Here is a 22,196-nt window from a genome sequence, read left to right as displayed (position 1 = left end):
CAAATCACGTTCCACTGGAGAGACAGGCTCACAGCAGGCGGCCAGCAAAGCCAAGGGTCAATACCAGGGCCCAGAAGGGTTGTGACCCGGCTCGGAGGCCCCAGGCTGAGCTTCGCCCTAAAATGAGATAAGGAATGGAGGAATATCACAACTCTGCTTCCCCAGAGGAGGCACCAACACTTGGAAACACTCGACTTGTAGACCCCTCTGCTCCAGGGAGCTCCTGGGCACTAGTAAAGGCACACAGACAGCACCAAGTTGGGGCTTCCGTCTGGATCAGCCAGTGCAGCCAGAAACTCACCCTGCTGTACTGGGTTCTCCTTCCCCTCGTGCTGGGCCCGTGCCACCGCGTGTCGCTGCTCAGGACTCAGAAAGGCCATTTGCTCGGGGGTGACTGATACCGCTTGAGCGCTGGTGAGACTCGATAGCTGTGCGGGGCTGAACACCACCTAGAATCGGGGCGGCAGTCGGTACCCCGCACAGCTCCCCTTGGGCCCCTGTCCTCTTCTTGTCACCCACACCCCAGTTCACCAAAACTTACAGCAAATTTCTGGGGAGGGATGACGGAAATGGCCAGAGGGGTCAGGCCCTGGATCTGTCCTTGCAGCAGTGCCGAAAGCGCGAGGTCTGGGATCCCGGCTGTTGAAGGAAGCAGGATCGCAATGTCACAGACAACGTCTCCAACTACTCCCAGATTGCCTGAGCCCCTTACCTGCCTAAACACTTAAGAAGCCCAGGGCAGCCCTCCACCGGCCCACCCATGGGGAAGCCCAGCTCTGGCAACCAGCAGCCCACCTGCTATGGTGCCGATCTCAGTAAAGATCTCGGGCCCCCAGTTACTGACTGGACCAAAGCCACCAGGCAGCACGAGGAGGTGTGCCAGGACCTCTAGCTGCTCCTCGGAGCACTGGAGATGCAGTTTACCCAGGAAGAGAGCTGCTTGGCTGTGGAGGATGGGGAGGAAGGGAATTCAGCTTTGGGGAGAGTCTGGGCACAGAGATGGGGCCGCGATGGCTTCCGGTGGGCTCACTTCCTCGTGGGACCACCCTCGTGCAGGGAGCCCCTCTGCACCACATCACGGCCTCCACACGCAACCTAAACTCCCAGCTGCTGATGTGCTGCAGCTCCTCCGGCCGCAGCCCGCAGAGCGTGTGGCCCAGCGCCGTGAGGTGAGTGAAGTCCAGGTGGCTCATGTGCCGACCACTCTGCCGCAGGAAGCTGGACACCACCATCCGGAGCTGGGGCGGGGGGCACACGAGAGGAGAGAGTGGGGGATTGATGAATTAATGGTGGGGAAGTGCTTAGGAAAGTGGTAGGTGCTACTGAACTGTGTGTGTGTGTGTGTGTGTGTGTGTGTGTGTGTGTGTGTGTGTGTGTTGGGAATGGAACACAGGGGCTTTCTACACTCCTACTCCCAGACCTAATTTATAGTTTATTTGGAAACAAGGTCTCACTAAGAGACTGGCTTCGAACCTGCATGATCCTCCTGTCTCTGCCTCCCAAGCGCAGTGTTTACAAGCCTGCCCCACCACGCCTGGCATCTTTTTATTAAGATCAGAAGATCCAATAGCCAGAAGGAAGATTACTGACACCCACCCCCCAAAAAAAGAATAAGCAAATAGGGTGCCCCCCAAAAAAAGAGATGGAGAATACAATGTGTCCAGGGCCTTACAGTGAATAAACAGGGTCCCTACTGTCACCAGCATGGGCTACTAAGAAAAGCTAGAATGGCTAAGCTGGGGAAGGTCACAGGAAAAGACAGAGGTCTGGATCTGAGAGGCGGAGGCCTGGGCAAGGAGAGCGGCTGTTACCTGGACCGTGTTCCAGCCATCAACCTGCCCCAGGGCACTCAGCACTCCCCAGTCCACCAGGCTCAGCTCTTGCAGTTCCCGCTCTCCTAGACCGGCCAAGAGCCTGCCCAGCTGCAGAATTTGCTCTGGACGGAGTCCCCGGGGGGGACCCCACAGCTAGGAAGAAAAGAGGAACAACACCAATGAAAAGACACAGGACGAGACTTCAAAACGCGGGGGCTTAGTCTTGCCTCTGACCTCGCAGTGCAACCCTGAGCAAATCGCTTGCCCTCCTTCATTTTCCTCAACTGCAGAATGAGGGTGTTGGGTCATAGTTCCTCTGATTAAGGGTGGGGGGCTCTCAGTAGGAAGGAGCAAACTCTGGCCCATTAATTTTTTTTTTTTTTTGCGGTACAGGGGATGAAACCCACTCCGAGGTACAACCCCAGCCCCTATTTTTTGTATCCTTTATTTTGAAACAGAGTCTCACTGAGTTCCTGCCTCAGCGTCCCAAATGCTGGGATTATAAACATGAGCCACCACGCCCTGCATAGTCCATGAATTCTTAACTTTCTTTTTCTGGGTGTTTTGCAGTCCTGGGGATTGAACCCGGCGGTATTCTACCTCCAAACTACACCCCCAGCTTAATTTTTTATTCTCGATTTTGAAACGGTCTCAACTAAGTTACAGAGGGCCTCACTAAGTGGCTGAGGCTGTCTGCGTACTGCAATCCTCCTGTCTCAGCCTCCCAGGTACTGGGATTACCAGCATATGCCACCATGCCTGGCCAGTTCTAAACTTCCGTGTGCACCAGACTCCCTGAGGTGTCTGTTAAAATACACGTGCCCAGGCCCTCCTCAGGGGTTCTTAGTCTCGTGGGACCCCAGGACTAATATTTTAAAATCCTCCTCCCCAGATGATGTTGATGCACAATGAAACCTGGAAACCACTGCTCCTGTCCCTCTGTCGCCTGCACTAGCTCTTTTCTTAATATCGATTCCCTCTTATCTCCTCCCTGTGATCCATACCCTCCAAAGGCATTTCAGCTCCGATGTCCCTGCCTCTCACCCAACTCTTCATTTTCTCCTGTCTCACAGCCAACTTCCTCGAGCCCCCAGCCCTAACCTGCTTTGCCTTGTCCATGGCAGCTCGTAGTTCCTCAGGCGCCAGACCTGGGTCCCCCGCAAATAGTGCCAGGCAGTCCTCGAAGTCTGAGAGTTCCATCTCTGCGATCTGCGTAGCAGACCAGGCTGCTGGGAAGGTCCCCCGTATGTCTGCACAATTCGGTACAGGCTCTGAAGGGGGGAAGGCAAGGGAGGGGGTGAGTGTCGTATTAAAATGTACCCAGAGAGATACCTATAGGTGGAATGAGCCTCCCAGCCTTTGGGGGATGGGGTAGTATGGGCAGCACGGGTCAAGGGCTGATCACAGAGGAGATTCACAGGACTCTAGAGGGGATAAGAACAAGAAGCAATTGAAGAGGACAGGCCCCGACTGCATACATAGCTGGATTACTGAGGAGGCTGCTCAGGTATTTAATGGCAGAGCTAAATTAGAACCCAGGTCTCTAGCCCCAAACAATCCCTTTTACTCTAGGGATCTGCCCAGCAGCTCCACACTTAGCCAACACGGAGCTGAGTGAGCTGATACAGGAAAGGATAAATGGAGCCTGGGCTAAAAACCAGGTGACTGGGAGACTCCCCGAATTATAGAGCCCTTGAAGGAGAAGAGACCCTCAAGATCCTCCCTCTCAATGACTCTGTGTGTGTGTGTGTGTGTGTGTGTGCGCGCGCGCACGCACGCGCACGTGCGTGTGCGTGTGTGTGGTACTGGGGAATGACCTGCAGGGCATTCTACCTCTGAGCTATACCTCCAGCCATTTATTTACTCATTCATTTATTTATTTTTGCGGCACTGGGGATGGAACTCAGGGGCATTCTACCTCTAAGCTACCCTCCCTAGCCCTGTTTTTTATTTTGAAACAGGGTCTCACTGAGTTGTGAAAAGCCTCACTAAGTAGCTGAGGCTGGCCACGAACTCCGATCCTCCTGTCTCAGCCTCACAAATGCTGAGATTACAAGTGTGCACCACCACGCCCAGCTTTATTTATTTATTTATTTATTTATTTATTTATTTGTACTAGAGATTGGACCCGAGGGCACTCTACCCCCAAGTTACACCCCAGCCCTATTTTATCTTTATTTTGAATCAGTCTCCTTAGGTTGCTGCCCTCCAGCCTGTGATCCTCCTGTCTCAGCCTCCCAAGTACTGGGATTACAGGTGTATGCTATGCCCGGTTTCTCTAATCCTTTTGCTCTATAGATCACCAAAATTCAGAGAACAGAAGGTTTGCAAATCTGCTCAGAGGGCTCAGCATACCCATAGCCTAGACTTTATTTATTTTGCAGTACTGGGGGTCAAACCCAGGGTCCTGTGCAGGCTAGGCAAGTGCTCTGCCACTGAGCTACACCCACAGGCCTTTGACTACACTGTCTGATTCTACCCCTGCTGGACTAACGAGCATTTGGGTAGCTTCACCTGGGAGCCCCCCGGCCGCCGGCCGCACAAGCCCAGCGACCAGGGCTGCTTTCTTGGACGCAAGCCGTGGGCCCCCGCAGAGCTGTCCGGCTCTGCTCTGCTCCCAGCTGTGCTGTTTGTCTAGAAGCCGCTCCAGGGTCTCTGGGCCCAAGGCCTCCTGTGTGGTAAGGTAAAGGGAGGATGGGGAGACCTGACTGGCCAGGGTCAGCCACTGCAGCACCCATCCCCAAGCCCTCCTCTGGCTAGTGCCTCCCCCAGGTCTGGGCTGCACTCATCCTCCTGGCCTGAGGTCCCCAACCCGGCGCCAGTCTACCCCGTCCCGTTCCTTCACCTCACCCTGGGAATCAAAGAAATAGCCTCAGTAGACAGAGTGAAAATCAGGCGTCCAGCCTGCTCTACTTCATCCTGGCTCCACAACTCTGGTTTCCTGGGGGACAGAAGGAAGACAGTGGGCTGGGGAGTGGAGGCAACTGCAAGGAGGGCACGCCAGGACTGGAAGGACGCAGGGCTCCGGGACCTCAGGTAAGCGGATGGGCTGCCACTGGTTAAGGGGCAGGAGGATAAGTTAGAATCAGAAGCTCTCAAAGGTGCATACCCAAGAACAGGCTCCAGCAATAGCAGCCTCCCCAGCTCTGTGGCAAATGTCTCCCCTAGGCAGAAGCCCTGCAGCTGATTGAGATGGGACAGCAGGATCGGCAGGGGGATCCGCCGCGTGCTCTCCAAGCCCAAGAATCCAACCAGGGGGCCCAGTGTCTCCAGCACTTGCTCTGAGATCGGGGTCTCCTTTGGAGCCTGCAGAAGAGCATCAGGCCTTGGATAACAGCCCTCTGACTCAGAGTCCCAGGCTCAGATCAAGACCCAAGCACTTTAGCCCTCTCTCCCTCCTTCTCCCAACTTAGCACCCTATAATGCTCACTGCCTTTGTCTGTCTGTCTGTCTGTCTGTCTGTCTCTCTCTCTCTCTTTCATTTTTTTTTTTTTTTTTTTGCAGTACTGAGGATGGAACCAGGGGCATTCTACCTCCAAGCTACACCCCCACCCAGCCCTACTTTTTATTCTTTATTTTGATACAGGGTCTCACTGAGTTGCAAAGGGTCTCACTAAGTAGCTGAGGCTGGCTGAGAACTGCAATCCTCCTGTCTCAGCCTCCCTAATGCTGGGATTACATGTGTGCGCCCCCACGCCCGGCTTGTTCACTTTCTTAAACAGTGAATGAGCCCAGATAGCAGCAAGGAATTTCTTGGACTCTGAGAGGTGTAGACAAGAAACAGGAAGCATGTCATCCAGGAACAGGATCCATGGGCAGATCTAGGGCATGGGCCTTGTCGATAGGGAGGTGTTTGGCTGCAAGCGGGGAAGGCTGAGCATAGAAGATGGGGTGCACTGTCTGAGGGGCGAGCGTCGCCCAGGGTAGAGGCTCTGAGCCGGCAGGGGTTCTTACCAGGCTTTGCAGGGCCCTCTCTGCCAGGGCTGCCCGGCGGGGTGGGGTCAGTGCCAGCAGCTCCTCTGGAGCGCTTTGTACGAGCTCCACCACCAACATCATGGACTCACTGGTCAGCCTGTCCATCAGCTGGGTCCTGTCACAGCAGTTGGACACAGGGGCACTCAGTGGGGACGGAGCCAAGTTGAGAGGGGACCAGAGAGCCCTGCACTTCCCAGATGAGATGTAACAGAGACCAAGCCCTGTGACCCTGGACAGGGACAGGAGCTGATACTGAACGGTCCTGAGCCAATTGCCACCATTTGCTTGAAGGGAGAGAACAAGAAGGAGTGACATAGTTCTAGTCTTCCTAAAAAAACCCCAGACAATCCTACCTGCCCTAATGGCCGCCAAATCCCCAGTTGTTAAGTATCACTAACAATTTTTTTTCATCCCTTTTTCATAAATGAGGATATTGGTTTTTCTGGTTTATGGTCCAGGATCTTTCACCTCATCCAGACTCTTGGGATTCTAAATCATCTCAGAGAACTGATAGTTGTAAGCAAATTTGAATGAAATTCACAAAAAACAAAATTAGCTGGGCGTGGTGGCACACGCTTGTAATCCCTGAGCTTGGGAGGCTGAGACAGCAGGATCACACAGGTTCAAAGCCAGCCTCAGCTACTTAGTGAGGCTCTCAGCTACTTAATGAGACCCTGTTTCCAAATAAATTATAAAATAGGTCTGGGAGTGTAGCCCGGAGGTAGAAAGCCCCTGGGTTCCACCCCTAGTAACACCAAAATAAATAAAGCCCTTTTGCCCAGAAATCAGCAGTGACATCCTAAGCCTACATCTGTAATTCTCAGACTGAGACAGGGAGATCACAGGTTTGAGACCAGCCTCGGCAACTTAGTGAGCATCTCAGCAGCCTAGCAAGACCTTATTTCAAACAGAACGGGCTGGGCATGTAGCTTGGTGGTAGAATGCCCCCATTTTCAATCCCCTTTACACACACACACACACACACACACACACACACACACACACGGCATCTTGTGCTCTGTACAGGGTTGCCAGTTCTGGAAATAGTTCAAGTTGTTTAAGAGCCAAAAATCTATGGAAAGTCCTATAAAAGAGTAAGGACGGAGTCACCTGCTTCTGCCCTCATCACTTCCCCAGGAAGCCTGCAGGCTCAGCCTGCTCTCTCTCTCTCTCTCTCTCTCTCTCTCTCTCTCTCTCTCTCTCTCTCGCCCTCGCTCTCTCGCTCGCTGACTTCTGGTGCAGATAGCAATGGAGTAAAAATGGGAAGAGAAGAATATTTTGTGTGCATGTGTGTGTGTGTGTGGTATGAGGGGTTGAACCAGGAGCATTCTGCCTCTGAGCTATACCCCCAGATCTTTTTTATTTCTTATTTTGAAACAGGTTAAGTTGCTGAGGATCTGGCTAGGTTGCTGAGGCTGGCCTCAAACCTGTGATCCTCCTCTATCAGCCTCCCAAGTGCTGGGATTATAGTCACATGCCAACACACCCGGCTAGACACCTAATTTTAATTCATTAATCTTAGTCTTTTCCCCATAGAACCGTTCAGAAATATGCCCATATACTTTGTACTTGATCGCCTTTCAGGGATTTGAAGGCATTTTTCATATATTTTCTCTTTCTTAACTTTTCAGAATATAAAGAAAACAGTGCACTCGGCAGACTCCAATCCTCTGGAGATTGTAGTCTGCAGAACTGGGTCACCGTCTCCCTCATTTCAGATACTCTACCTCTATGAATGTGGCCCAGGTTACTTTAGGAGTACATAGCAGGTTAAAACAGCGTTGTTCCTCTCATGTGGAAGCCACATTCTGGGATTTCATCACTACACAGAGCAACTTTGAAAAGAATCCTCTGCTTTGGGCTACAAATAATGCCAGGCGCCCGCCAGATGAAAAATTGCCTCGTGGGGCATTCCCAGGGGCAGCCCTCCAACCCCACGGGGCCTTTCTCAGCACCGGTATCTCCTGCCGTCGCACTTACGGTAAGTCGAGGAGTAGCCTGGTGTCCAGCCCACTCAGTTCCGGCCCCAGGGTGGTCAGCTCCGGCTCGGGCATGGCCATCCTCCGCTGCAGCTCCGCCCAGGTGCAGGCCCTCTGTGGGACAGGGTGGGGAAGCAGGATCAGTACAGAGCCGGGCACCCAGGCTTCCAACCTCCCTGCTCCCGCTAAGGCCAAGTGCCCCTCTCACCAGGCTCCCTCGAACCCCAGTGGGCAGTTGGTAGAGCATGTGCACCACTTCAAGGAAGTCTGCCATCGAGCCGATCTGCTGCAGAAACTCGCAGGACATGCCCCCTGCCAGGTTGCCCAGAGCCCTGTGGGTGTGCGAGTGGGCAGAGGCTGTAACACATGCTGCAGCCTGTCTGCTCCTTTTGTCTGTGCTCTGGGCACAGACAGACGTTCACTTATGGTCATGTACAGGTGGAGAAATGTGTGTCCACAGGTGTTCTCACTGACTTCGCATAACATCCTCACTGTCTAGCAGAGAAGAAAATCAAGATTAGGTTTACAGAGGTCAAGTGATGATCTCCAAACCAATCTACTGGAAGCGTGGCTGAGACTAGAGCCATGACTTCAGGATCTGAAACCCCTTGTTCTTTTACTGTGGCTACAGGTAAAGTGATATCTACTTATTCCTGCTTATTTTTGGCCAATGACTCTGAAGTCAACGTGAATTAAACTAATAACAGCAAATATATTTTGGGAGTTTCCAGTGGGCCAGGCACTGTGTTAAGACCTTCTATGCTTTATTTCACCTAGTCTTCACAATCACTCCCATGAGGTAAGTACCATTTTTAATTCTCATTCTCTAAAAGAGAAACCAAGGTTAGAGAGGTTAAATGACTTGCCCGAGAACAGAAGTAGGTGACAGGGCCTGAGCCCAGCTCTTCTGAGTTCCGTAACTCTCCTCAAGATAGGAATGGCAGAGTGGAAGGAAGGGCAGAAGGGAAAGGGGAGAGGAGCCAGGAGAGTGCTGATGAGGCTGGGACCGTGCCTCATCATCCCTGATACCCAGCCTGTACATCATATGGTACCCGGAACACGGTAAGCGCTAAAGAAATATTAGTTGGCGGCTGAGGATGTAGCTCAGTGGTAGAATGCTGGCCTAGCATGCACAAGGTCCCGGGCTCGATCCCCAGCAACCGCCCCCCCCAAAAAAAAGTTAGTTGAATTAAACTAACCACTCAACACAAGTGACTCACTGTAGATTCCTGAGGGTCAAGTTAGCGGGCACCTGCATCTTCTTCCAGAGAAACTGAGCCTGTAAGAAAAAGAAAGAAGAGCCGCTTCCCAGCAGAGATGCTGTCCCAAGGACGTAAGATGTGCTGGACTCAGTCCCGCCTCTCCATCATCTCCATCCTATGAGCCCCATCAGTCCCCACTCTCCCAAATGTCTACTCATTTCAGAGAGAGGGGGGAGTGGGAAGGAAGGAGGAGAAGGAAGAGGAGGAGGAGGGAGAGAGGCAAAGAATAAAAAGGAGAAGAGGAGAGATTATAATGGATCCTACAGAATAGGGTAAAGAAAGTAGAAGAGATTGAGAGAGGGATTGAGAGAGGACAAAAATGAGAAGATTACCTGCTGCTCAGACCAGGGCAGCTCCCGGTAGCGCCTTCGGTTTGCCAGAAGAGCTGCAGTGTCCAGCTGCAGCAGCTTTAATGGGAGCAGGGGAAGCAGGCAGTCTGGCCAGGTGGTGGGGGCGGGCTGCCGGTGTGAGGGGTACAGTAGGTGAGAGGGTCTGCACCGAGCCCTCCGAGCAGGGGCCCCGGGCACAGAGAGGGACTAGGAAGGGGGTGGAGGGGCACTTGCCACTGCAGCAATGAACACCTAAGGGGCCTCCCACCGGAGGACACTGGTCAAGCGCTTGTAGTCAGGCATCTGATGAGCCCTTAACAACTTCTTCTTTTGTTGTTGTTGTTGTTGTTGTTGTTGTTGTTGTTGTGTTGTAGTGCTGGGGATTTAACCCAGGAAATTCTACCTCTGTGCTATACTCTCAGCCCTATTTTTTTTTTTTTTTTTTTAGTACTGGGTATGGAACACAGGGGCATTGTACCTCCGAGCTACACCCCCAGTCCTATTTTTTATTCTTTATTTTGAATCAGAGTCTCACTACGTTGCAAAGGGCCTCACTAAGTAGCTGAGGCTGTCCACAAACCACAATCCTCCGTCTCAGCCTCCCAAATGCTGGGATTACAAGCATGCGCCACCATGCCCAGCTGTTTTTATTCTGAGGACAGGGTCTCAGTAGGTTGACGAGAGTCTCACTACTTGCTGAGGCTGTCTTTGAACCTGCAATGCTGGTGTGTCAGCCTCCCAAGTACTGGAATTACGTGTGTGCGCCACCATGCCTGGCTTGTCCCTTAGCTTCTTTGAACCGTGGAGAGGTTGGCTGGGGAGAATTCTCAGGCCCTCTGGTCTTGACGTTATAGGACAGTGTAGACCATGCTGTCTTGCACCTGGATCTGGCGAGAGCTGCTAACATCTGGGTGGGCACAGAGCTAAGCTAACCTTCCAGGGCCACTGCAGGGTAAGTGTGCAGGGCAGGGCAGCACTGGCAAGATGAGATTGTGCTAGCACACGGAAAGGAGAGTTCACACGTACCTGCCCAGGGATACACACAGCTGCGCCGGTGCCTGTTGTACCCATAGTTTTAACACCATCTTTCACCTGTGTGAAAATTGGTAGTGGTACTGTGTATGTATGTGTGTGTGTGCACGCGTGCCCCCGTGTAAGTGAATGGGGCCTTCCCTGGCTGCAGGACTCCTCCCACCAGCACCAGCTCCCTGATGTTCTCGCCCTTCCTGTGCGCTCATACCCGGAAGGTCTGCAGCAGCGCTGCGGTCTGGCAGGCTGACAGGCGAGACAGTTCAGGGCCCAGGCAGGCACAGGCCCCGACAAGGACTCGCCTAGGGATGGCCTGCAGTGTCTGGGGGCCAAGGCCTGGCAGCAGAGGGTGTAAGGAGCACAGCTCCTCCAGGGACAGCTTGAGGGGCAAGAGAGACAGAGGCCTGAGCAGCGGGGCAGGCGTGGGGGACCATAATCACAACCCAGCGTGCGGCGGGCCGACAGGGGAGGTGCGGGGCCAGGGAGGGGGCCCGGGCCTCCAGGCTGCTGGAGAGGGTGCCCCTACTCACATCGTGCCTCGGGAGGAGCCGGGTGAGCAGCAGGGAGGCCTGTGACAGGGTGGAACAGGAAGCAACAGCCCTAGGGTCAAAGCAGCCTAGTGCTGGACGGTCCCCGGGGTGCCCTCCAACACCCCCAGTGCCACCCCGACTTAGGGGCCTTCTGAACATGAGGACGGTGAGTGAGGGGGCTTCCCTGGGGTAGGGCTCACCTCCAGGGCTCACCCAGGGATGGAGGGGCTGGCGGCACACCTCCATGTGACTCTCTTGATTACAGGGCTTTGGGGGATGGATAGCAGGGGTTAAGGCAGGCCCACCTGGGCAGGGGTGACACTGGCGCCCTGTAAGGCAGGGAGCATGGCCCTCAGCTGGGGCTCTGACAGCTCCTGCAGGAAGCGGAGGCCCAGCTGCGGGAAGAGAGGGGCCCAGACTCGCAGCTCCGGGGGGCTTAGCACGGTTCCTCCAGATGAGCGCAGCACCCCCAGAAGTTCATAAGCCACCTGGGACCAAAGGAGAAAAAGACAGATGAACCTTGGACCCCCACTCTGATCCCACATCTGAATTCCCCAGGGCACGGGCTAGGACTTGGAACCAGGGATGGGACCAGAGTAGATCAGGTTGAAGGTCTCAAAGGGTGCCACCACCTCCACGCTTACTCTGCTTCTTCCTGGCCCTACCCTATCTGGTCTGGGCACCCTAAACACACCACTGTGCTTGAGCGTGGCTGACAGTGGGCAAGTCACCCGCAGGGTCCCAGGAGAAGCCTTGGAAGCCTATGTCGAGGGGCTCACCCGTCCTTCTGGGCTGAGGGTCCCATTGGCTGCACATTCCAGAAGCCCTCGTTCTACGGGCCCCATTGGATCACTCAAGGGCACCATGCTCTGCAGCTCCTCCGGGGTCAGGAAACAGGCGAGGGACCCAAGCCTGAGGGGGACATGAAGCCAGCCTTCCCATGGCCACAGGCAGGGACTAAGGCAGGGGCGTTGTGAGAATGTGGAATAGACACCAACCCCTGAACGAGGAGGCGCGGGCACCATATACAGGCCTCTCTCCTGGAGCCCTACACCGCCTGGAGCCGTGGCCTCTTCCCTGCTTCCTTGCTAGGACACTGACCCACCATGGCAGCCATACCTCCCTCTCCCGCACGGGCCCTGGACGCTGGTCCCACAGCCACTCACCTGCGCACCTGCTCCTCACCGTCCTCCACACTCTGGTTCACCAGGCTGCGCAGTACATGTCGGGCATGCCCTGGCCCAAGGCCTGCAGCTGGCCAGCTGTCCTCCAGGGCCTGGATCTGAGACGGGAGGGTCAGCTCGTGTTGAGGTTACTCTAGGACCCTTGCTAGAGGGGCCCGCTGAGAACCAGGCCACCATCACACCAGGCCAGCCAAGCGAAGCACATTAGTCTCATACCTGATGAGGGCTGAGCTGCAGGAAGTTCTCCAGAGGGAGGTGGGGGAGCAGGGGCAGCACCGCCCACAGCAGCTCCTGGGGCCAGGCCGGCACTTCCCCAAACAGTTCAGGAGCCAGAAGTCGCTTTGCAAGGGCCTCCTTCTGTTCGGGCCTCATTCCTTGGCTGTGATCCCGGATGGCAGCCAGCCTGGGGAGAATACCAGCTCTTAACCCTTTGCCTATTCCAAATTATTGTCCCTGTTATGGTTTGGATATAAGGTGTCTGCCAGGGAAGCTCATGTGTTAGGCTGTGCAGCCAGGTTAGGCGCTATAGGAGGTAACCACTTGGGGCCGGGGGATTGTGATGTTCGCTAGTGTCTGTCTGTCTGTCTGTCTCCCCCTCCCTCCTGGCTGCCATGAGGTGAGAGCAGCTTTCCCTCCTCTACCATGCCCTAAAGCTCTGCCTCTGATCCATTTCCTCTTGGAGCTGATCATCCATGGATTGAAGCCTTTGACACCTCCAGTATCCTGAGCCAATAAACCTTTCTTCTTCTTTTTTTTTTTTTGCGGGTCTGGGGATGGAACTCAGGGGCATTCTACCTCTGAGCTACACCCCCTGCCCTAATTTTTATTATTTATTTTGAAACCGGGTCTCACTGAGTTGCAGAGGGCCTCACTAAGTAGCTGAGGCTGTCTGAGAACCGTGATCCTCTGGTCTCAGCCTCCCACATGCTGGGATTACAAGCGTGTGCACCACACCCAGCTTAACCTTTCTTCTTCTAAGTTGTGCTTCTCAGGTATCTTGGCTCCCTGGCTTAATAGAATTTTGAGAAGGGGCAGCTCTAGATGGGTGGGGCTGGCCCACCCCTAGCAGGAGCAGGAGCAAGGGATGCTTACACACTCTCATTGGCCAACAGGGATGGTGGGAAGCGCATGAGGTCAGAGACCGCCAAGAAGGGGATGAGTGGTGACAGATCAATGAAGAGCTGGGACGTGAGGCGTGGGTACCGCTGCAGCAGCAGGGCTGTCAGGCGCCCCACAGCCTGCTCCTCGGATGGTGGTACCTGGGGAGCACAGGAATGAAGCTGGTTCTGGGGATGCTCAGTATCCATGCCATCTGCTCTCTGGAATTCCTTCCTCCACTAAGGCGAGCCTCTGAATGCCAGGTTCCAGGCAACCTTGATTCCTGTGTTCCCCTCCACCATTGCTCCCCTCTCCCTCTCTGCCAACCTTCAGCTGGGCCCAGGAACGATGCATGAGTGTCAGGAAGCCCTGGGCAGCCTCCATCTCTGCCGAAAGCATCAGCTGCTGGAGATTTTCCGGGGGCATGTGCAAATATGCCTGGGAACAGAAGGTCATGGTGGGAGAGGTGGTCCCTAGGCAGGGGCCTCGGCAATGGCTGTCACCCAGTCCACCCATGTGCCCTGCACCTGTTACCTGCACTAGAATCCGTAGGGCCCAAATGCTTTTCTCTCTCTGGAGAAGATCCCATAGTACAGGCTGGTGGGGAGAAAGACAAGATACCAAGAGAGATGTCTCCTCTGACCTCCCGCAGCTTCCCCAGACACTCCAACACAACTTGGGGGATGCCGAGCCTTCATCTGAAGCTATGTGTGCCCCTTCAAAGATTAAGCTCCTTTTAGGTCTGGTCCCATCTTTAACTTCACCTGTATCCTGTCTCATGCCAGGTACATACATAGTTAGCTCAACAAATACATGTAGATCTGAACCAAATTTCTATGAGTCTAGTTAATTTCATTTCACTGAACCCAGGACTTAAAGAAGGGAGCCCTAAATTGGAGTAAGGAATCTTTATCTAACAAACAGACTCTAGCAAAGGGCCGTGCACATAACAGTCAATGAATAAATTACAATATTTAATATATTTAAGCCTCTTTTCAAAGAAGACACTGAAGCCCAGAAAAACTGAACTAAATTATTGACTGTGTGTGTGTGTGTGTGTGTGTGTGTGGTAATGGGGATGAAACCCAGGGGCATTCTACCTCCAAGCTACACTCCCAGCCCTATTTTTTAGTCTTTTTATTTTTTAAACAGGTTCTCACTGAGTTGCAAAGGGCCTCGCTAAGTAGCTGAGGCTGCCCACAAACCGTGATCCTCTGCTCTTAGCCTCCCAAATGCTGGGATTACAAGTGTATACCACCACACCCAGCTAATTATCGACTCATTTGTGGCATCGGTGAACCTAACCAAAGTTTTCTGATGCATAGCCCCCCTGATCTTCCTCATTCTGCTTTACCTTCCTGTATGCCTTCAGCCCCCAGATCTAGGGAGCTTGCTAGGGAGAGCATCGGAACCCTCTATCTTGATCCCTTTCCTCTCTGGAGCAGAAAGGGGGACAGTCGAAGAATGAGAAGGAATAATGAGGTTGCTGCCTCTCACGGGCAGAAGAATCCCCCTGGAAGTCCCTCCCTTCTTCCAGAAGCTATTTCCCGGTTGCTGACTCACACTGAAGCAGGACAGCAGCTCCAGCTTGTTCATACCGGGGGAGCCGAGGCCGCTGGCGGGATTGAAGTCAGGCGGGGTCGGCTGTTCCTGAGCCAGGTACTCGCCGACTGTTCGCAGCACGCTGCGCCGACCCTCTGGGCGGAAGGCATCCCAGAAGGAGCAGTTGTCTGGGAGACTGGAGAGCAGCAGGGCCTGACCCAGCATCCCCTGGGCTTCAGTCCCTCCAGCCCCTGGACCCAGAAGGAAGGTCAGCAGGCGCAGGAGATAGTGCAGACGTGTGGGGTGAGCAAGGGCTGGCACAGACGACTGGCAGCGTGGCAACTGGGATAGCATGCCAAGCAGGAAGGGGCCAGGGGCCAGGCAGAGCGGGGATGGCCCCAGAGGTGGCAGAGCAGGCAGAAGGGGGCCCAGCAGCCCTTCTAGAAAGCATGTGTCGTTCCCCCCACGGCTTATCCTGCACTGGCCTGCGAGCCACGGCCAGAAGGGCACCAGAGCCTCATACATGGTGTCGTTGGCACAGACCATCAGCAGGAAGCTGCCCCCATCGGGGCACCGTTCCCCACAGGGTCCACTGCGGCAGGGTGGAAAGGCAGTGGCATCCGGGGTGGGGCCCCGGCACACATGCTGAACCCAAGCCTGGTTGCTGGGGGGCACAGCCTGCAGACTTGCCTCCGCACACAGCTGCTCGGCCCACAGAGTCTCATTCTCCAAGAAGCAACCCCAGAAGACCTCTGGGGTGAGGGGCACCGGGGGCAGGCCTTCGGGGCAGCTGGTGGGGGGCGGGAGCAGGCCGGCGCAAAGCCCCTTTACCAGACGGCGGTTGGGGCCAGACAGGGCTGAAAAGGAGAAGTTGGTACAGATCGCGTCCAGAAACTGATCAGGAAACTGGTCGTGGCAGGCCTGGAGCCAGCCTTGGGCGCCGGGTGCCCAGGACACTGCATACCACACGGCTGTCTGGCAGATGGCAGCGGTGCTGGGAGGGGGCTGCGGAGTGGCAGGCCTGGCATGTTGGCAGAGCAAGTGGATGGAGAAGTTGGAAATGCTATAGGGTGGTGCCGGGCCCGAGTGGTTCTCGCAGAGGGCTTCCACAGAGATGGCTCTCCGCTGGCGAGGGCTCACGTGGGCAGAGGACTGGGAAGTCCTGGGCAGAGGCACCCCCGCGCTCAGGCAGCGGAGGAGGGCAGGGGGTGGGGGTGGCGATGCAGACAGGAAGCCCAGCGCCTGGACGTCCCAGGAGAGGTTGTGCCGGAGGCCCCTGGGTGCAGAGGGAGGAGCAGGCAGGGTCTGGTCAGTTCAGGGCTCTTCCAGCCGGGGATTCTGACCCTGGCCCAGAGCCCTGCAGGGGGCGTGGCAAGCACAGGTGTTCTTTAGACAGTACTGTCTAAACGCTGGGGTGGGGGACGGGAGAGCCACGCTCCCGAGGCGCGGCCTCACCTAGGAATGGAGAGGAACCCTCGTCAGCCCAGCCCCTCCTTTTTCCTTTTTTCATCTGGTTTTAGGTAGCTTAAATGCAACTCTTGGTTGGCCTCTTATCAGGAGATCAGCCGGGCAGGGCAACCGAATCTGCCTAGCGGTGCTCTGACGTGCGGTGCAGGATTAGGGAGGGGGTGGAGGGGCCCGGCCTTCTTGTTTTTGGTTTTGCCTACTGCGTCTTTCTTTCTTTTTTTTTTTTTTTGTACAGGGGATGGGGCCCAGGGCATCATACCTTGGAGCTCCACCCATAGCCCTATTCTTAGTCTTTTTGTTGTTGTTTGTTTTTTGGTGGTACTGGGGGTGGAACCCAGGGACTTTTCTACCTCCGGGCTACACTCCCAGACCTATTTTATCCTTTATGTGGAAACAGGGTCTCACTAAGTTGCTGAGAGCCTCACTAAGGCTGAGGCTGGCTTCAAACCTCTGCGATCCTCCTGTCTCAGCCTCTGAAGAATGCGCCGCCACGCCCGGCTCCTAGTCTTTTTTTTTTTTTTTTTTTTTTTTTTTGCAGGTCTGGGGACGGAACCCAGGGGCATTCTACCTTCAAGCTACACCCCAGCGCTATTTCTTAGTCTTTATTTTGAAACAGGGTCTCACTGGGTTTCAAAGGGCCTCACTAAGCAGCTGAGGCTGTCCGAGAACCACGATCCTCCTGTCTCAGCCTCCCAAACGCTGGGATCACCACGCCCGGCTCTGCCTCTTCTCTTATAGCTAACATTTAGTAAGCACTATGTGTCAGGTACTGTTCTAAGCAGTTTACACATACAGCATCAACTTATGTGCTCCCTTGTTTTACAAATGGAGAGCCAGAGACATGGAAAGCGTATGTAATGTGCCCAAAGTCACCTGGCTAGGAAGAGGCAGAGCCAGGACACCAACCCAGAGAGTCACCCTCCAAACCCCCTGCCTCGCTGCTCCCCTCGGCTTCCCCCCACCCCCGTCTCTGAAGACTGATTGTCAGCCCTCCTCCTCCGGATTTCTCAGGCCCCACCCCTCAGGGCTGAGCTCTTGTTACTCACCAAAGGAGCAGCTGTTGAATGTTGCCTAGGAGAGAAAAGCCAGGAAGGGAACTACGGCATCTTACCCTTGCTGCCTGGGCATCCCGCCCCGCCCTGGTGGCACTCACCTCCCCGGCACTGCCCATGGGCATCAGGCTCTGGCTGTCCCATCATGGAAAAGACCTCATCCTGCAGGGAGTGAGTGACACGGAGCAGCCCCTCCTGGAAGGCAGCGTAGAGGGGGGCCCCCACTGTGCGTAGCAGACCACCCCAGAGAGCCTCCTCGGAGCCCAGCTCCCCTGGCAGGGTAAGCAAGCCCAACAGACCCTGCAGGAAGTGAGGGGCTGGCTCCCTCCCATCGGGACCCGTGGCATTGGTGGGCTCCACCGCGGGCTGCACCTGCACCAGGGCCTGCCAGCGCGTGCCCTCTAGCAAGAGCAGCAGGGAAGGCAACCAATCAGCAGCCAGGATGCAGTCGGAGGGCCCGTCACGGGAGCAGGGGGGCCTGGTAGGAGCAGGGGGCCCCCCCGGAACGAAGGCTCCCAGCAGCACCTCCACAAGCCCACCCAGCACACCTGCCTGGTGCGCCAGGAAGTCCCGAGGAGTCTGCTCCTGTCCCAACAGGGCCAGGACATCCCCCAGCAGCCCCAGCATCGGCTCCCAGTCCGGGCTGCCTCTCAGCGTCACTAGAAAATCGTGGAGCCGGAGAGCGGGGGGCTGCAGAGGTGGGGGCTCTCCCACAGGCCCCTCCCCCACTCTCCCCAGCTCAAAGGACGAGGAAACATTGGCCAGGAATGCAGAGAACTGCAGATGGCTCAGGGAATTCTGGGGTGTCTGGTCCAGAGTGGAGAGGAATGACTTGAGGAGGGAAAGACCAGGCTGCAGCGACAGAGTCCCAGGGGGGGCCAGAGTCACTGTAAAGAGAGAAGCCAGCAGTCACTAAAGCACCCAGTGCCCAAAGCCAGCCAGCCGGGCCCCAGAGCACACCACCCCCTACCTGGAGCTGAGGATGAGGCGAGGGGGCAGCGGGCTGAGCCTGTCATCGGCACCAGTCTCTGCCCCCTCTCTCTTGTCCCGCAGCTCTTATCTAACGGGTTAGCTGCCACATTCTTAGGTAACTTCTCCGGGCGCTCCCCTTCAGCCCCAGCCTGTTCACGGCTTCTCTCACCTGGGCAGGCCAGCAGCACCAGCAGCAGCAGCAGCCAGAGGCTCAGAGCCATGTTTCCAGGTGCGCGCTGGTCCTCGAGGTGAGCACTGGTTATTCTCGCCTCTTGTGCGGGACAGCCAGGCCAGGGCAGAGCGCTGCAGGCGGCCCTGGGACGCACTGACACTGTAGTGTGGTCTTTCAAGAAACAGTATCTGTAACCTGACACCAGCGCTGTCACCTGAGCCACCGAATACCTGATCCTTCAGCTCTGGAGGAGGGCGTGCTTCTGTGAGAGACCAGTGATAGGGGATCCCTGGGGGCCTTGAGGGACCCAGGGGACAGCTTGAGCTAGGAGCCCGCGTGTGAGGGCAAGTAGGCAGACACCAAGGATGGGGATGGAGTCTGGGATCGGTAGAAAACTGTGAGAAAGAAAAGAGCCTAAGAAGCCAGCAAGGAGGATTTGGGGGGCCAAAGGGGTCCTGGGGATTGAATCCAGAGCCTTCTACCTCTGAGTTACACTCCCAGAGGAACTATTTTCTTATTTGGAAACAGGGTCTCACTAGGTTGCTGAGACTATCCTAGAACCTGTGATCCTCCTTCTCAGCCTCCCAGTACTAAGATTATAAGAGAGGAAACAGAGGAAGAGAGGGAACCCAAGAAAATGGAAATGGGCAGCTAGGTGTCAAGAAAGAGAAATGAAGACAGAGGTGCAGATGAGAGCTGATTTAGATTCACTATCTAGAACCCCAAAATGTTGCCGGGCGTGGTGGCGCACACTTGTAATCCCAGGACTTGGGAGGCTGAGACCGGAGGATCACAGGTTCACAACCAGCCTCAACTACTTAGGCCCTCTGCAACTTAGTGAGACCCTGTTTCAAAAATGAAGAATAAAAGGTAGGGCTAGGGGTGTAGCTTGGAGGTCAAATGCCTCTGGGTTCCATCCCCAGACCCGCAAACAAGAAAGAAAGAAAGAAAAAAGAGAGAGAGGAAGGAAGGAAGGAAGGAAGGAAGGGAGGGAAGGATAGGGCTAGGGTGTAGCTTGGAGGTAGACTGCCTCTTGGTTAAATTCTCAGAACTGCAAAAAAAAACAAAAACAACAACAAAAAAAAACTAAAAATGTCAAACTGGGAATGGTGGCATGAAATTTTTTTAAAGCAGCTTTATTCATAATTCCCAAAATTTGGAAGTAAACAAGTAAATAAGGTGTTCTTCAATAGTGAATGAATATAAAAACTGCAATATCTCACCGGACATGGTGGCGCACACTTGTAATCCCCGTGCTTGGGAGGCTGAGACAGGAATGAAATTTTTTTTTATGGTACTGGAGATGGAACCCAGGGGCTTTTCTACCTCCAGGCTACACTCCCAGACTGATTTTATACTTTATTTGGAAACAGAGTCTCACTAAGTTACTGAGAGCCTCACTAAGTAGCTGAGGCTGGCTTTGAACCTTTGCGATCCTCCTGTCTCAGCCTCCCAAGCCCTGGGATTACAAGCGTGCACCACCACACCCGGCTCCGGTGGCATGAATTCTTAATCCCAGTTCTTGGGAGGCTGAGACAGGAGGATTGCAGGTTTGAGGTCAACCTCGGCAACTTTGTGAGACTGTTTCAAAACAAAAATAAAATAGGAGGAGGTATAACTCAGAAGTAGAATGCCCCTGAGTTTCATCCTCAGTACCATTAAAAAACAAACAAACAAAACAGAAGCTATTCCCAGTACATACAGAATTGCCCATAGATTAGAAGGATCCCATTCTAAATAACCTGGTGTGGTCAGGGTTAGAAGTCTTTTCCATCTTTCCTAAAGCCTTTACTTATTGCAGCACTAAACAGTAATTGACACTGAGGCTCCACCCACGTCTTTTTTCTGCGCCTCTTTTCTTAGAACTCCTCCCCAATCTCTCCTTCCACCCCACACATTCCATTTCATTGTCTGCCCTAGAACATTCACTGAGGATCACAGGATTCTAGAGGTAAAAGGGACATAAAGAATTTTCTAGTAAATACTTCTTATTTTATAGACAATAAGCCGGGCGTGGTGGCGCACGCTTGTAATCCCAGCATTTGGGAGGCTGAGACCCGAGGATCGTGGTTCGTGGACAGCCTCAGCTACTTAGTGAGGCCCTCTGCAACTCAGTGAGACCCTGTTTCCAAATAAAGACTAAAAAATAGGGCAGGGGCTGTAGCTCGGAGGTCAAATGCCCCTGGGTTCCATCCCCAGACCTGCAAAACAAAAAAAAAAAAAATACACACACACACACACACACACACACACACACACACACACACACACACTAAGATTGAGGTGCATGCTTGTAATCCCAGGACTTGGGAGGCTGAGACAGGAGGATCGCAGGTTTTTTTTGTTTTTGTTTTTGTGGGGCTGGGGCTGGAACCCAGAGGCATTTGACCTCCGAGCTACAACCCCTGCCCAATTTTTTATTTTGAAACAGGGTCTCACTGAGTTGTGAAGGGCCTCACTAAGTAGCTGAGGCTGTCCGCGAACCTTGATCCTCCGGTCTCAGCCTCCCAAATGCTGGGATTACAAGCGTGCGCCACCACGCCCAGCAGAATCGCAGATTTAAAGCCAGCCTCAGCAACTTGTGAGGCCCTCTGCAACTTGGTGAGGCCCTGTTTAAAAATAAAGAATAAAATAGGGCTTAGGGGATAAGCTTGGAGGTAGAAAGCCCCTGGGTTTGAACCCCAGTACTACAAAAAAAATTGAGGTCTAAAGAAATAGAATGATTTGGTCCAGACCACCAAAAGAGTTGGATAATACTGGGATTTTCCATAATCAATCAAAAGGTGGGACCAGTGAAGTGAACTATTGCATAATTTTGCCAATATTTTCCCATGTACCACGTCTAAGCTGGTTTTGGTGGTGCATGACTGTAATCCCAGTACTTAAGGGCTTAGGCAGGAGGATCGTAGGTTAAAGCGAGCCTCAGCAATTTAGTGAGGGTGTCAGCAACTTGTCGAGACCCTATTTCCTAATAAAAAAAATAAAAGAGGGCTGGGGGTGTGGCTCGGAGGTAGAATGCCCCTGGGTTCAATCCCTAGCACCACAGTGGGGGTGGGGGGAGGTACCACATCTAGTCTGACATGTAGAGAAGAGAATCAGAGGAAAAAGATAACCTGGGTTACCAAAGGCTTCCTAGTTCCAGCTCATCCAGAAATTCACCTGAATTTATGCCCTTGGATCTATTACAACCCGCTTATAGTAAGTTCTCCTCTTTTTTCCAAATTCTAATTCCAACATTTATTAGTTATATGTCCCAAGACTTTGGAAGGGAAGGAGGAAGGAAAGAGGAGAAAATTGTTAGTATAGAGTTGTGAAAGGATTAAATTAGAAAATGCACTTATTTATTTGGTAGAGCTGGGTGTGGCCGTGCCCACTTGTAATCCCTGTATGTAGGAGACTGAGACAGAAGGATTGTAGGTTCAAGGACAGCCTTAGCAAGTAGTGAGACTCTTAACAACCTAGCGAGACCCTGTTTCCAAATATGAAATAAAACTGAGCTGGGGTGTAGCTCGAAGGTAGAATGCCTCTAGGTTCAATCCTCAGTAACACACACACACACACACACACACACACACACACACACACGCAAATATTTGGTGCAAGGACTGGGGTGTAGGTCAATGGGAGGGTATCTGCTTAGCATTCATGAGGCCCTAGATTCCATTCCTAGCAGAAAAGGAGAAAAAGAAGGGAAAAGGAAAGAAGGAGGGAAGGAGAAAGAAAGAAAGAGAGAGAGAAAGAAAGAAAGAAAGAGTAAAAATAAAAAAGAGGGACGAAAGGAAAGAAAGAGA

The 22,196-nt window shown here is 53.8% G+C and overlaps 1 protein-coding gene across 1 annotated transcript; it reads right to left on the bottom strand.

Moving 5' to 3' along the window:
* Window positions 1-28: 28 nt before the first annotated feature.
* STRC (stereocilin) lies at window positions 29-18,454 on the bottom strand (the record flags this gene model as incomplete). Its single annotated transcript, XM_080708267.1, has 29 exons — window positions 29-117; window positions 302-449; window positions 542-639; window positions 796-944; window positions 1,096-1,238; window positions 1,812-1,967; window positions 2,916-3,085; window positions 4,329-4,485; window positions 4,665-4,755; window positions 4,924-5,120; window positions 5,769-5,904; window positions 7,770-7,882; window positions 7,977-8,100; window positions 8,989-9,047; window positions 9,363-9,488; window positions 10,386-10,451; window positions 10,600-10,767; window positions 10,919-10,957; window positions 11,224-11,406; window positions 11,698-11,830; window positions 12,085-12,200; window positions 12,319-12,505; window positions 13,195-13,361; window positions 13,528-13,638; window positions 13,735-13,797; window positions 14,764-16,018; window positions 17,256-17,280; window positions 17,363-18,148; window positions 18,403-18,454. The coding sequence occupies 29 exons, from the start codon at window positions 18,452-18,454 to the stop codon at window positions 29-31; spliced, it is 5,307 nt and encodes a 1,768-aa protein (XP_080564393.1).
* Window positions 18,455-22,196: the final 3,742 nt, after the last annotated feature.

The sequence above is a fragment of the Muscardinus avellanarius genome (genome assembly GCF_963383645.1).
Source record: "Muscardinus avellanarius genome assembly, chromosome: 12".
NCBI classification, from domain to species: Eukaryota; Metazoa; Chordata; class Mammalia; order Rodentia; family Gliridae; genus Muscardinus; species Muscardinus avellanarius.
Note: the sequence above shows the minus strand (reverse complement) of the source record. Positions and strands in the feature narration are given on the sequence as shown.